We start from the raw sequence: 14,164 nt of genomic DNA, 5'->3' as shown, positions 1-14,164 counted from the left end.
ATCCCCGGTTTAGGCTCTTGAATGGCAGTGGTGCCAGCCTTTAGTCTCACGAGGGCATCAGCCAGCCGGGCAGAGGCACCTTTCCCGTTAAGGGATCGGACATTCCAGGTGCATGCACTCAAATCGTATTCCTTAGTTCGTTTGCAGGGGTCGTCATCAGTGTAGAGAGTTCTCATACGAGGCGTTGTGTATGTTTTCATTGGGGGGGATTTTTAAATGGCGGGTCTTAAACCCAGCGTACAAACAGCTATCCTGGAGTGCTTCGCCTTCTCATGTTGGCTCACTCCCGAACGGGTGTTCGGAAGCTACCCAGAGGATACTTGGGCTAATCCCGGGAGTTGTGAGCTGCTTGAACCATATGCAGAAGAATCGTCCTGGTCACTACCAAGTGGATGGCGATCAGTAACTTTCCCCATTTGCGTGGACTTCTACATATAGAACCATCCTCCATTGAACGTAAACTACATCCGTCTATTGGCTAAGGGCTCTTTTGACTATCTCCGGCTACCGCACAATTTCTGACAACGCTTCCTTTGTCATTGAAATGAAAAGATCATATCATATATGTGAAGCTTTCCGAGCATGGCGGTAGAGCTAATATTTAATTATAGGAAAGTCGATGCTCAATTGAGCTGTGGTAAGACTGGTAAAACGGATTAGCTAAACTCAAAACTTAATACCCATCGTTAAAGAACTCATGGCAGTACCAACTACCACCGAACTCAATTCTCTTCAGGCTACGAAAATTTATATTGAGATTAAGTGATATTCAGTAACCACATGTATCATGTCTTCTTTGATCCAAGAGTAATCGGCCATCATAATCGAATTATGGGATTGTAATCGATTATTTTACTTATACTTTTTTCATTTGAAAAATGTATATAAGCGGCAAATTCGACTATATATATAACAATCGTAGTTATATATTGAATAATGAATTAAATTTATTGTGTAAAGAGTTTTAATAGTGAAATATTTCCATGTTGAACGCCTCTGTTGTTTTTGTCTAAATAAATAAAATAAATAAATATTTATATAATTGGGGCTTACACCTTTTGTTGGGTGTTTGGTTGATGGGGGATTCTGCTGTTTCCGTGGCGCCGCAATCTGACGACGGATTCTTATAGAACTCGACAAAAGAAAACGAAATGAATAAGTAAAATTTTTTGATATCTCGCTTAGTTTTCGAGATATTGAATAAAAAAGGTCTCAAAATGCCCTTTGGAACTTCACTATAATTTGCCACATTACACTATATATTTTTTAACACTTCACTAAAATTCACGAAATATACACTCACACGCGTGTTTTTACTTATTTTTATCCTTATATTCGAATTATTTTTATTAAAATAAAATGCAAATGCATTTGTCCATGCAGTCACTTTCCAATTTTAAACGCGAATAAGAAGAAGATTGGAATGACAACAGTATGGTGTTGCCGGATGCCTGCAAATGAAACAAAAATATGAACAAAAATTAAGTATTTAAGTTTAGTGTTAATGTTGGGGATGGGGGTTATTGTGCCTCCTTACTACATACACGCATATGATGTTTTAATTTTGGGTTCAATGGTTTTAACACGGAAAGAAGTTCTACGCAAAAATAGTGTGGATTGCGTAGCCGGAGTTGGACTGATGAGGGTTATTTTTTTGAAGCGCGGCTGAAGGCCGCCCACGCGAAAAGGTGTTCTACGCAAAAATAATTAATTAATTTAATTTTAATTACTTTATTATTTTTTGAGATACGCTTAATATCATTGTTTTTAAGTTTGAATGAGTTGTATGTTTTTATTTTCAAAATTATTTCTCAACTTAAAATTAGAGCAAAAAATACTGCAGTTTTACAATGAACCTTCTACTGAACAGACATCAAAAAATTTTACTTTTTCATTTCGTTTTCTTTTGTCGAGTTCTATAAGATTCCGCCATTAAATTGCGGCGCCACGGAAACAGCAGTATTGCCGGTTGATGGTTAATGAAGGGTATTATATTTTTGTTCAAATTAAAGCCATTCTTGAATTCTAATCACTGACTTTCAGCTAAAGATGTGTAAAATATCAGAAATCGCGTTAACGGAATCGATTCCGGAAATTAGAAATCGATTCTCTTGTTTCGATTATTCCCAGAAAATCTTCAATTTTGGACTGAAATTGAAGTCGCTTCTCCCATCCTTATAACCGCTTATATTCCGTTATTTTTCATGAATACCATATTTTCCAAGTGGGATATCTATTTGACATAAGTTTCAGCTACTGTTACATTATTTTAACCTTATATCCAGAGAAAAGTGAAGAGAAATTGATTTCGAAATGTTACGGCGTTTGGGCGAAGAGATTGATATAATTACTTGTCCCTATAATGTGACACACCAAATACTTCGTTGCCGTTTTCAAGTACACCTTGTACGGTGTCGAAGATCTTATCCAGATGCTGAGGTCGTTGTGTGCCCCTTCGATGTAACACATCGAGTCAATAAACAAGAACTAAATGTAAGTGATGCTCCTGGGTTATAAGTTTCTTTAAATGTTTTTATAACGAATACTATTCAATTATAGTGGCACGTTAGCACGTGCCCAAGTCGTCAATCATTCGAACTGTTCAAATTCAACGAAAATCTCCCAGGATTGACTTCTTCCGTGTGTTCTTCATTTGATGACGAAAAATCACAAGATTCTACATGGGAAACTGCAACTACTTCATTTCAATTAGAAACATCACAAAATTGGGACGATTTACCAATGGTGCCATCATATGATCCTAGGGCATACGTTGAAAAATCAAATGTATTGCGTACGCCGGTTGGAATGCTACCATCGCAGCGGGCTGCTTTTCGCAATGCTGAACGCAAGCGACTACAGAATTTGTAAAGTCTGTAATTAAATCCTATATTCTTCTCAATGTAGAGTTTAAGTTATGATCTCTTAATAAATATAAACTGAATTTTCTTTATTTCAAATTAAGTATGCAGTTTTATTTGCACCATAAATTTAAATACATCCTTGTGAGATTCAAACCACAGTATAAGAAAGGCGTCGATGATTAATTTGACAATAATAAAAAGTCAATAAATAATACAAACCATTTGCCTGATATAGCAAAAATTAAAAGTGAGCAAATTATCGTGCTCTATTATTTATGCTTTGTGCATATTATTTAAGGGTACGAAACGCTTAGAAGTTAATAAAAAAGTAATTGTAGGAGTCTGGGAAAATACACGTACCTTTATATGAAAACATCTTAGGATTATACAAATATAATTAAAGTTCAAATCCGTAAAACTAATGACGAATGTCACTAAAACGAGAATTGTTTCTGCGATTATGAGGGTATCCACGATTAGCGCCGCGTCCATACGATGGAGTGCGAGTGGGATAAGCAACAAGAGGAGGACTGCGATGTTCATCTTGCATATATAACTCTGCCTCGTACTGCGAACGGCGATTATCCTCGCTGCTATTATGAACACCATTTCGATTAAAGGATCCACTGCTACTGTTATAATATGGATCATCGTCTATTTCATAGGCTGCAGATCTTTTGTTATTAAAAACAGGTGAGCGTTCGCGACTGGAATGGGGTCTAAAAGGAGGGGGTCGTGGAGGCGATTGGGAGTCACGACCATGAACACGTCTGTAGTAAGCTGATGCAATAGGCGACCGACTTCGAGATCTAGATTTAGGTACATATTTTTCCTGGTTTTGGCTAGGTGAAGACGGAGAAATTTTATGTATTAGAGTCTCTGTTTTTGCTTCCGTTTCATCTTCTTCTGCTGACACTTCTATTTTAACCACTTCTTCATCTTCATCACTGTCCGTATAACTTTCTTCATCACCGAGTCGTTTTCGTTCCCTTTTTATGAATGCCTTGCGCTGTGCTGGAGGAGCTCCAAGTGGCCTCTGAAGTACATTTTTCTGATCTATATATTTTTGTGGGTTGTAGTCATCCACTTCTGTATCATCCCAATTTTCTTCGCATTCAATTGGCGCATGTCGAACAGGTTCTTCTTCCTTTACCTCCACTGTATTGTATTTATATTGGGTTATAAGTTTTCGATCCGGGCAATTAGTAACATGAAGCTGAAAATAAATTTTCTATGATACATATGTACATAAACGTGAAACTGCTTTTTATTACTTACTACAAATTCGGGCTCCGGTATGTGATGGGTAGCATTAAATGGACATTTTTGTAACTCAAGTTGGGGATAATTTTGACGACACTTGATTAGATGAGATTGCAACCGTCTGCGCAACAATTGATGTGCTTTATTATAGGGGCATAAAACCATATCGGAATCATTTTCAACAGAAAACATTTCTCAAAACGAAAGATTTTCTAGATATATTCGTTAAATTTACAATTGTTTCAGAAAATTAAGGATCAACGTACACCTTTTCCTTCCACCCGAACTTTTTTTTATTCGTAATCTGTACAAAATATTTGCTCTGTTCGATTTTGAAGTACCAATGTAGCCGGATAATCAAAATTTTTCAGTAATTACACAACTTGTTGGGTTCCTAAATCACACAAAGTATTGCGCGAGCCGATACTTGAGCACTAAATGTACTTCCTCGAATATCATTCTCCACCACCAGAACTGAAAGTTAATAATAAATATTTTATTTTATTATTGTATTTAATATAGTTCATTTATTGTGTTCATGGAAAAATTAAGTTCGAACGGACTTAAAAAATGAGTTTGATTTCAAGAAGATATCAGTTCTTAGGAATAAAGTATTTGTTTTTTTTTTTGTTTTGTATATCTCATTACCTTTCTCTATTATTAAATTAAAATTACAATACTTATAATATGATTACAAGTAATTTCTGTAATAGCGTAGCAGGTAATCAGCTGAGTATTAGCAACAAAGTGACAAGCAAATAGCAGGGCAATATTGCAGAGCTTTCACTTAACCACAATAATTATACGTTCACATATAAGTAGATGATCTACTTTTTCGCGCTTAACACAAACTCCGTAATTGAAGAGCGCGATTTCCCATACAAAATTTCTCTCCCAAAATCTAAGATTATAAAATAATCCTGGTAATAACGATACTTTCTGACATACAACCCTGTGTTTTGACGTGATAACGTCTTATAATTCGATTTAACAGGCTGCACGCACGAAAAAATGTGTCGTTACCTTGCTCATTAGTTTTACCTTGCTCATTGCCGTTACCTTGAATGAACTGCAAGCGAAAGCGCGGAACGAACGACAAAGCAAACAAAGCAAACGAACGGCAACGTTTGACATCTTGCTCTCTCCTACTTAAGTGAGCGTATATATGTATGTATATGCGCATATGTACATATATAAATTCACGTATTTGTATTTGCATATGCCTTCTTATTGATTATTATTAATTCGATTTACTTGAAGAATTTAAAATAAAACCGAGTTTGTTAATAATACCTATTGTTTTAATGTTATTATTATTAATTTTTTTATTATATTATATATGAAGGAAAAAATGTATGGTAATATTTACCATATACCTTATAAGATATGTTGTATACTAATATATGTATATAAACATGCATATACATATACAATTTCGCGCAATTTTCAAAAAGAACAAATCTATATGTAAAGATGCATACAAATCATATGGACATATCAAATATACGAATCTATTCCGTACGCAAGCAAATGTAAGCTAATGTGCTTGAACTGGAAGCGAGAGCGCGGAACGAACGACAAAGAGCACAATCGACCCCCGCGTTCGGCAACGTTCGACATCTGGCTCTGTCCTACTTGAGTGAGCATACATATGTATGTATATGCGCATTTGTATATAAATTTACATACTTGTATTTGCATATGCCTTCTTGCTGTGTGCATGGTAATGAACCATTTCTCTGTTGAGAATAGGACGATGATAGAAAAAGTAGGAAATGAAAGGGAGTGTTTCGAGTGTAAAGTGTCTTGAAAAAGGCAAATCGATGATGGTGCCTCTTAGTGTTGTTGACTTATTAACGTCTGATGCACAATCGAAATTGAAGATATCTTTCATGAATTTGATAAATGTTTCGTCATTTTTCACGTCTGTGTAAATGCAACTTGACCTATTCCATTGCAATTCCATTTACCTCCTCCCTATATCCATACAAAATATCTATCAAACAAATAAAATTAAAATTTTGTTTTGAAAATTGCAACCATTCCATCAGTATTTTCTTATGACGTTGCCACGTTAAACTATCGTCAGTAAACCGACTTTACAGACAACCTCTTTTTTTTACTAACTTTTTTAATTATCCCTTTCTAACATACACAGTTATTATTTTTAAGCTACATATATACTTTATTATTACGCTTAATTGACACGTTTACTTATGTTCGTGTACCCGATGCCCACACAAGTCATCAGCACTTTTTGGGCGCCTGGCATTGCATCATCTTGATCATCACTTTCAGGATTTTCCAACTTAAATGTTATTGAAAAAAAGTCGCGTAAATTTTGCAGAAAATGTATAGTATACGTGGAAAGTGGTCCTATAAATGGGAAGTTATTTAAATACTTTATTAATGTTAAGTAAATGATTTTTACCTGTCAAGAACTTTGAAACATTTTTTTGGCTCAACGCCATGAACAGGGTAACAAGCCATTGATATGAGGAGTCGCAACAGCCTCCGCGATAAATTTCATCAAGTAACTTCATTGCAGCTTCGCGTCCCAAGTCTTCAGGCACTGATGGATCTTTCCCCTATTCAAATAAGTTATTAGTATTTTAAGCAACATACAATTAATTTAAAAATCGTACTTCTTCTTTACTATTTGATATGCTTTCGGCACCGTAACACACATCGTCAGTTGTATCCGCTATTAAGCATATACCGAACCCTGGGGAATTGCCAGACATTTTACCACGGTTCTGGTCTGTATATATGTACACATCGGGCAGAAACTTCAGCATAACACCTTTGGCCGCCTCAACTGTTCGATTAGCCATTGCCGGCGAAACCTTGCACGCGTACACTGTGCCTCGTACGCGTTTCACCATGCCTTGTGACTGAAATTGTAGTGAACGTAAATTTTTACGCACTGGACACCGGAATTGAACTTCACCTCCACCGAGAGGCGCGGCTCCTCTGCGCACCACTTTCAGTTCCAATCCTTCGTCTACAACTAAGAAACGTTTTAACACAGGCAATGCCGACCCTTTAATATGATCTACTGAAGGCGAGTCTTTGCTATTTGTTACACCTTTCAGAGTTGCGTTAATTGGGTTTTTACAGAACGGACCTAGAGCTATTAATACATCCAAATAATAGCCTATACCACGCTGTATGCAGCAATCGTGTTGTAATAAACCGCCATGCAAGAGACCTGGTGTGAAGAGGATTGAAGTACCCGATGGGTTAAGTTCAATTTTTGTTCCATTTGTAAGTTTATCAAGTAACCTTATCAGCCCAATTTCGTATTCACGTAGACCGGGAGCCGTATCATCATTTATATGAATTTGTGTTATTTTTACAGGTTTCCCACTGAGACTGGAGAGTATAAGGCGCTAAAAAGGTGCAAGATACAAATATTAAAATATGTTTTATGAAAGAAACACTCGTCTTACCTGCTTAAGAAAGTTGCTGCCGCTATAAATTAAACAATTTCCTTCTTGCGCTATAGGTGGCATTCTGGTATATTTAATTGTTTCTGTGAAATAAAAGTCCAATTTTGTATCAAACAATTTGCATTGTTTTATTCAGGCGTAAAGTAAGCACATGTTAAAATATAGACGTCAAGATATACAAACAAACAAATTTGGCAGCACTACCATATATTATTGTACACTCAAAAAAAAAAAAACAAAAACAGAGTAGCATTTGCATATCCCAGTAGCGAAAACACGCGAATAATCAATCATTTATATTTTTGGAAAAAAATGTGTAGGTATTAAAATTAATGATCATCTTTTGGTGGTCTCTTCTCTAGAAGAGAAGTTAGGGTATTGTCATGTGTTCTGTGAAAATTTTGCGTATTTAACATGAGAACATAACAAGAAAAATGTGCATTTACACAAATTATATGTTTCAAATATTAAGGCATGCAAGAGGTGTGGTCAATATCAGAGCGTTAACCGGTTTTCAGTGATTTTGAAGGAATCAGCGATGAAAGGAAGCTGATTTGCTGCTGAGATGTGACAACAGTTTTTTTTTCGACAAAACTAAGATTGTGTGGGTGATGTAAGAAAAACCCAACTCAGCATCATTAATGTTTGGGCGAGTGTAAGAATACGTTCGAAGTGAGCGTGAGTAATTCCTTGGACTGGCCTAAGTTCTTTAAAATTATGTCTCAATACTCATATGCTGAAATTTTGTTACCGCAAACCGCACGATACTAATCACCTTCTTATATGCCCCATCAAACCAACTCACCTAACACACTTTTCCTTCTGGACCCAACCCGACGAAATAGCAAGTTTCCTGCACCTACCGTTAGATGAGCTAGACGAAGACGACCGGTAACTAAAGGGTGATTTGTTAAGAGCTATAGGAAAGTTTTGCAAAAAAACACACGTTAAATTCAGAAAAATGCATGAAATTTTTATTTAAATCGATAGTACAGTCCATATAATTAAATGTTTGAAGATTATTTCATGCAAATGTTGACCGCGAATGCGCTTCAAATGGTCCATCCGCTTAGTCCAATTTTGGCATACTCTTTCCAATGCTTCGGCCGGTATCTCACATATAAATGCTTTAATGTTGTCTTCCAATGCGTTAAGGGGTTAGGTGGGTTTCAAAAGCTCAAAATAGGTACATTTTTATGAATTTTTTTTTATTTAATCAACAGAATATTTCATTCCATCAATTTAACACATAAAAGATACATATTTTATAAGTAGTTTGTGAAATTTTCATTGAAAAATTTTGAAAATTAAGGCGTGGACACGTCGTCTCCTATGACCCCTCAAAAAAAAGTTCTCTCGGCGTAGTCAGGATAACTCATGACAGATTCATCTGAAATTCAAAAACAAAAAATTTTCTGTTAGTAGATGTTTCAAACTCGTGCTTGGACGAAGGAAAAAAAAAACAAAAATTACATTTTTGGCGGCGTTGAAAACAAAAAACCCTTATTTTGAGTAGAATTTGCACTCTTCATGCCCTTGAAAAATTACTTGGAATAGAAAAAAAAAATTCCTTCGTTCAAGCACGAGATAATGTTATTTTGAAGAAGTGTGCAAAATTTGAAAGAGATCGGTTCATAAGTTTTCGAGAAATCGTGACTACCGATTTCAAAAATGTAGTTTCAAGAAAAACGCGATTGAAGATTTACATTCAAAGCAGCTGCCTCGATATACCTGCCAATCCAAAGGCTATATCTCTTAGAATATGACTCGGATCGTTTTAAAATTTTAAAGGAATATTCTCAACATATTCAATTATGAGATAAGCAAAAAAAAAAAAAATCGATTTTTTGAAATTTTGAAACCCACCTAACCCCTTAATTGAAGCAGGCTTGTCTGAATAGATATGAGCTTTAACATAGCTCCACAAAAAATAATCTAAAGACGTTATAGCGCACGATCTGGGTGGCCAATTGACAGGTCCCGAACGTGGAATAAAATGTTCACCGAACTCGCCTCTCAATTGTTACGCGTGCTGTGTGGCATGTGGCACCATCTTGCTGAAACCACATGTCATGCAAGTCAAGCTCTTGCATTTTGGGGGAAAAAAAGTTGGATATAATTTCACGGTAGCGCTCACCATTCACAGTTACGTTACGATTCGCAGCTTCTTTGAAGAAGTACGGTCCAATGATACTTCCAGCCCATAAACCGCACCAAACTGTGACCTTTTCTGGATACATTGGTAGCTCTTGCAATTCTTCTGGCTGATCTTTTCTGCGTATTTACGTACCCATTGATCCAAAAATTAGCTTCGTCGCTGAACACAACTTTTCGACTTTAAACTTTCTTAACAGAACACGCATTTTTATAATAAAATTCAATGATTAGCAAGCGTTGTTCGTTTGTAAGACGATTCATGGTTAAATTATAGACCAAACTGAAGATGTTTGACAGTGAAACAAAACACGAAACGTGCGTCAGCTGTTTAAACCAACTGTTTAAAAAGATAATAGCTAAAAAATCACCCGTTACATAGCACTGCCAGAGTCTAGTCAGGTGCTACAACAATAACAAGAGAGAGAGAGAGAGTTCACCGACTCTCACACTGAACAAAATTTGTCCGGCCAAACAGACGTATTTGGTCTTGCTCTACAAATTATTGAAAATCGCATTATAAACCAAAAGACAGCGAAATAAACATCGCGATCTAATGCGTTTGCGGTTTTGAAGTTCCAATGATGGTTCCATAAATGTTGCGACATTTGTTTTAAAATGTATGTGATCTTCTGTCTAAATTATGACATCTGTGGCAAATTCCATACCGTGCGTATAACATTGCCTATATCATTATCAATATTTAACGGTTTTTGTGACTAGTAGACTCGAGACTATATATATCTATAATTCAATTTGTTTTACCAATAATACAGAAAAGCAAGGGCCACAAGCGGGAAAATGAAGCACGCTTTGGAAAAAACGATTCAAAGCGGACGAAGAAAGGTTTATCCTCATCGTAAAACTAAAAGCTTCACCTTCCGGGGGTTTATAGAGTTTATGTCATCATCATCAATTCCTGTTTCTTCCACTAGAGCATAGGGCCTCAGTAAAACATAGGCCTTGTAAAAGTTGTAAAAAAAATAATTATATTTTGCCTAAAATTGGTCATGCGGTATTACACTAATGATACGTTCACATATAAGTAAATTACCTACTTTTTCGTGCTTAAAAGCCAATCCGTAAATAAAAAGCAAGATTAAAAAAAAAAAATAATAATTGGCGCGTTAGGTGTTTGGCCGAGCTCCTCCTCCTATTTGTGGTGTGCGTCTTGATGTTGTTCCACAAGATTACCAATATAAAATTTCTCTCCCGAAATCTGAGATTATTAAATAATCCTAGATTATTACCATACTTTTTTACATGTGTTATAGATAATTACTTTTATCAATGTAAAGAGAAACGTCAAAGTAAAAACTAAATAAAATGGATTCCGGCAAAGAAAACGGGTTTGTCGACATAATTCTAATAAAAATTTTGTTAGGCATTATTAATTACGCTTTCATATAATAGAAAAAAGCGTGCGTCCATAAACGCTTTGCCCTCTTGTTACTTTTTTTAAGATGCAATATTGAATTTCGCAAGCGTATTGCTGCCATATTTTTTTAAACCTCAGTAAAATCATTTACGGATTTCCTCCAACTGTTACTAGTAGCCAATTCTTCATATCGTTAATAAAAATTAAACAAACCAAAAACTCTAAAATACTCGTATTCCACCAAAGCAATTTCTATGAAAAAAAACCGGGAAAATACCCATTCCCTCCCCCGCCTCTTTTAAAAAAGGGGTATAAGGGGGGTAGAGGGGGTATTCTACTTTCTAAAAGTGAAAACCTCACCCCCAGGCGGCTTGTAGTTTTTAAGTTATTTGAGTTTGAAAATTGTAAAATTGACCAAGAATCCTCCTATTTTGGTTACTACAACCAGCCGAAGTGCTGCCAGACATCGTATAAATACACAATTTTAGAAGATAATAAATGAATAGAAATACAAAATTTTACAAATTATTTCTATATTATATACGTCTATTCATATATATATATATAAGAATAGACATATATATATATAGGTATATTTATGGATATATGTATATATTTATATACATATATATATTAATGCTTAATTTTCAGTAAAGTATGTATGTTTGATTGTATGCATTTTGAATATATGATATATATATTTTTAATTCCAAATTTTCACTATATTATGAATATATGATATATATATATACATATATATATTTAAAAAAAAAGAAAAAAAAAGCGCCGCAGGCGAAAATTTGGAAAAAAAATCGCGCGATTTTTAATTCCAAATTTTTCCTATATTATGAATATATGATATATATATATACATATATATATTTAAAAAAAAAGAAAAAAAATCGCGTGATTTTTAATTCCAAATTTTCACTATATTATACATATATATATTTAAAAAAAAGAAAAAAAAAGCGCCGCAGGCGAAAATTTGGAATAAAAAATCGCGCTATATTATGAATATATTATATATATTCTTTTTTATATATTAAATATCTAAATATAAAAAAGAATAGTTAAAAAATTTTAAAAAGAATATATACACCTTAGAGGTTGTAAACCCCCATTCCCTCATTATTCTAACAGAAAAGAGTGTGTGGAAATTATGTTCCTATGTTGCTTCGTTTTCAATCGCATTCTATTATTTTTTTTATTTTTTGCTTCTGGCAGCACTCCATTCAGCCATGCTTTTCAGTTATTGTAAATTTAGCTGGCATATTTGGAGTTAGCAACTTAAAAATGCAATATAAATGGTTAATTTGTAGTATAAATAAATAAAAAGAGTTAAAAACGTGTGTGTATGTTAATATAGTTTCAATATTTATTAAAATAAATGTGATAAATGCACTTATTCTATCAAAATTTGGTGAAGGTAAAAGACAAATTTTATCAACAAATAACTTAAAAACTATTATTAACTGAATAGTGTTGGTGCTAGTTTTAGCAAAATAAGCACGAAATTAACATCTCCTGTGAATTTCCGTGGAAAATTCGTCATATTTCTCTCAAAACAAGTGAGGGGGTAGCGCATGGAGTCGGAGCCAAAAAACCTTTCAAAACAGTATTCACAGCTGATTGTCAATTTAGCAGATAATCTGCCATATGTGAACGGGTAGATTAATTTTGTGGATTTATTGCTAATTACTGCATATGCCAACCCAAAAACAATGCTTAACTAAATTACAGTTTTGTAGAATGCAACTCTGTATACCCATCACCCCACACAAAACAGTAAACATATTTCGTATTCACCGAACAAATACTCGCTGGTATAATTACGGCCTCAAATAACATTACATATAATTTATATTAATACCGCAACGAGCTGCATGGCTAACTGTTTGACTTGACATCCCGAGTGTTTCACATTATTTTAGAAATCGCTAGTTTGTGGTCCAGTATCGTCATAATAAAAAAATGTTTCAGTCCAACGATGAATATGAGCAATGTCCGTATGACAAATCTCATACGATTTTGAAAACAAGGTTTCATGTGCACTTGGGACGTTGCAGGAAGAACCACAGAAATCTTCAAATGGTGACATGTCCTTTTAATGTAACTCATGTATTATTCAAACCGGAACTGGATGTAGGTACTTTCTATATTCTTGAGATATATGATAACTTATTTTGTACGCATTTTAAGTGGCACGTAAAACAATGTCCTGACCGGGCAACCTTTGAGTTGCATAAGTACCAGGAGGAACTGGTTGGGACAGGAAACTTTGGTGCACCTAGCACATCGGCGCAAGCTGCTGCGCCAGTGGAACAAATACCGTTGCATACAGAAGAAAACTGGGATGACTTGCCGCCTTCGTCCACGTATAATCCACAAGCATATGCGGCAAATGCACCGGTGCTTAGAACATTACAAGGCGAATCAAAATCTGTCAAAAAAAAATTCCGTGCGAGAGAACGACTCCGCTTATTGGGTATTGACGATGATGGATGGAACGATAATTAATATACATATGTAATGTCAAAAACACTTTTTACCTTAATAGGTATAAGTTAGAAATTGTAAAAAAATGTGTGTAAATACGAACATCTTAACTTTTGTATCGTGATATTTTCAACTATAAAGTACGAGTAATTAATTAATTTGTGAATTGTGTGCTTGCTGTTAGTGAAGCTTAAACTTTTTAAAAATATTTGGATTATTGATGTTTGTTGTTCATATTTGTACCCGTGATTGTACATGAATTAATCTGATGTTAGAACTTTTTATGCAGCCGAAATCTTGTCAATATTTTAATTGATTACAGACTTAAAAAATATATTTTTATAAAGCAGATCGTTAAAACCAGTTAATAAAATATTTTCTTCATTCGTTAGTGCGGTAGACTTTCGATATTTTCTCAATTTTTAGTTTCCGGTATAATCAGCATAAAAAGTTATGTTGAGATTTGATTTAACAACGCGTTTCAAATAATCGCACATTTTTTAAATGTTTATTTGTTGCTCTTTTTTTTAAATAAAATTTTTGGTTTATAACGT

General features: G+C 34.6%; 4 protein-coding genes across 4 annotated transcripts; 2 read left to right on the top strand and 2 right to left on the bottom strand.

The window, feature by feature from the left end:
• Positions 1-2,169: 2,169 nt before the first annotated feature.
• LOC129238910 (gametocyte-specific factor 1 homolog) lies at positions 2,170-2,964 on the top strand. Its single transcript, XM_054874137.1, has 2 exons — positions 2,170-2,493; positions 2,560-2,964. The coding sequence occupies exons 1-2, from the start codon at positions 2,314-2,316 to the stop codon at positions 2,869-2,871; spliced, it is 492 nt and encodes a 163-aa protein (XP_054730112.1). The 5' UTR covers positions 2,170-2,313; the 3' UTR covers positions 2,872-2,964.
• A 232-nt stretch (positions 2,965-3,196) lies between these two features.
• Positions 3,197-4,436, bottom strand: LOC129238909 (uncharacterized). Its single transcript, XM_054874136.1, has 2 exons — positions 4,143-4,436; positions 3,197-4,080 (listed from the first exon to the last, which is right to left on the bottom strand). Exons 1-2 carry the CDS (start codon positions 4,317-4,319, stop codon positions 3,283-3,285), a joined length of 975 nt encoding a protein of 324 aa, XP_054730111.1. The 5' UTR covers positions 4,320-4,436; the 3' UTR covers positions 3,197-3,282.
• A 1,807-nt stretch (positions 4,437-6,243) lies between these two features.
• On the bottom strand, positions 6,244-7,741 carry LOC129239320 (probable RNA 3'-terminal phosphate cyclase-like protein). The gene is made up of 4 exons (XM_054874754.1): positions 7,580-7,741; positions 6,773-7,519; positions 6,559-6,715; positions 6,244-6,503 (listed from the first exon to the last, which is right to left on the bottom strand). Exons 1-4 carry the CDS (start codon positions 7,640-7,642, stop codon positions 6,325-6,327), a joined length of 1,146 nt encoding a protein of 381 aa, XP_054730729.1. The 5' UTR covers positions 7,643-7,741; the 3' UTR covers positions 6,244-6,324.
• A 5,164-nt stretch (positions 7,742-12,905) lies between these two features.
• Positions 12,906-13,768, top strand: LOC129239431 (gametocyte-specific factor 1 homolog). The gene is made up of 2 exons (XM_054874905.1): positions 12,906-13,256; positions 13,314-13,768. The coding sequence occupies exons 1-2, from the start codon at positions 13,086-13,088 to the stop codon at positions 13,629-13,631; spliced, it is 489 nt and encodes a 162-aa protein (XP_054730880.1). The 5' UTR covers positions 12,906-13,085; the 3' UTR covers positions 13,632-13,768.
• Positions 13,769-14,164: the final 396 nt, after the last annotated feature.

The sequence above is a fragment of the Anastrepha obliqua genome, chromosome 2 (assembly GCF_027943255.1).
Source record: "Anastrepha obliqua isolate idAnaObli1 chromosome 2, idAnaObli1_1.0, whole genome shotgun sequence".
NCBI lineage: Eukaryota > Metazoa > Arthropoda > Insecta > Diptera > Tephritidae > Anastrepha > Anastrepha obliqua.
The sequence above is the reverse complement of the archived record's forward strand: the minus strand, read 5'-3'. Positions and strand labels throughout refer to the sequence as shown.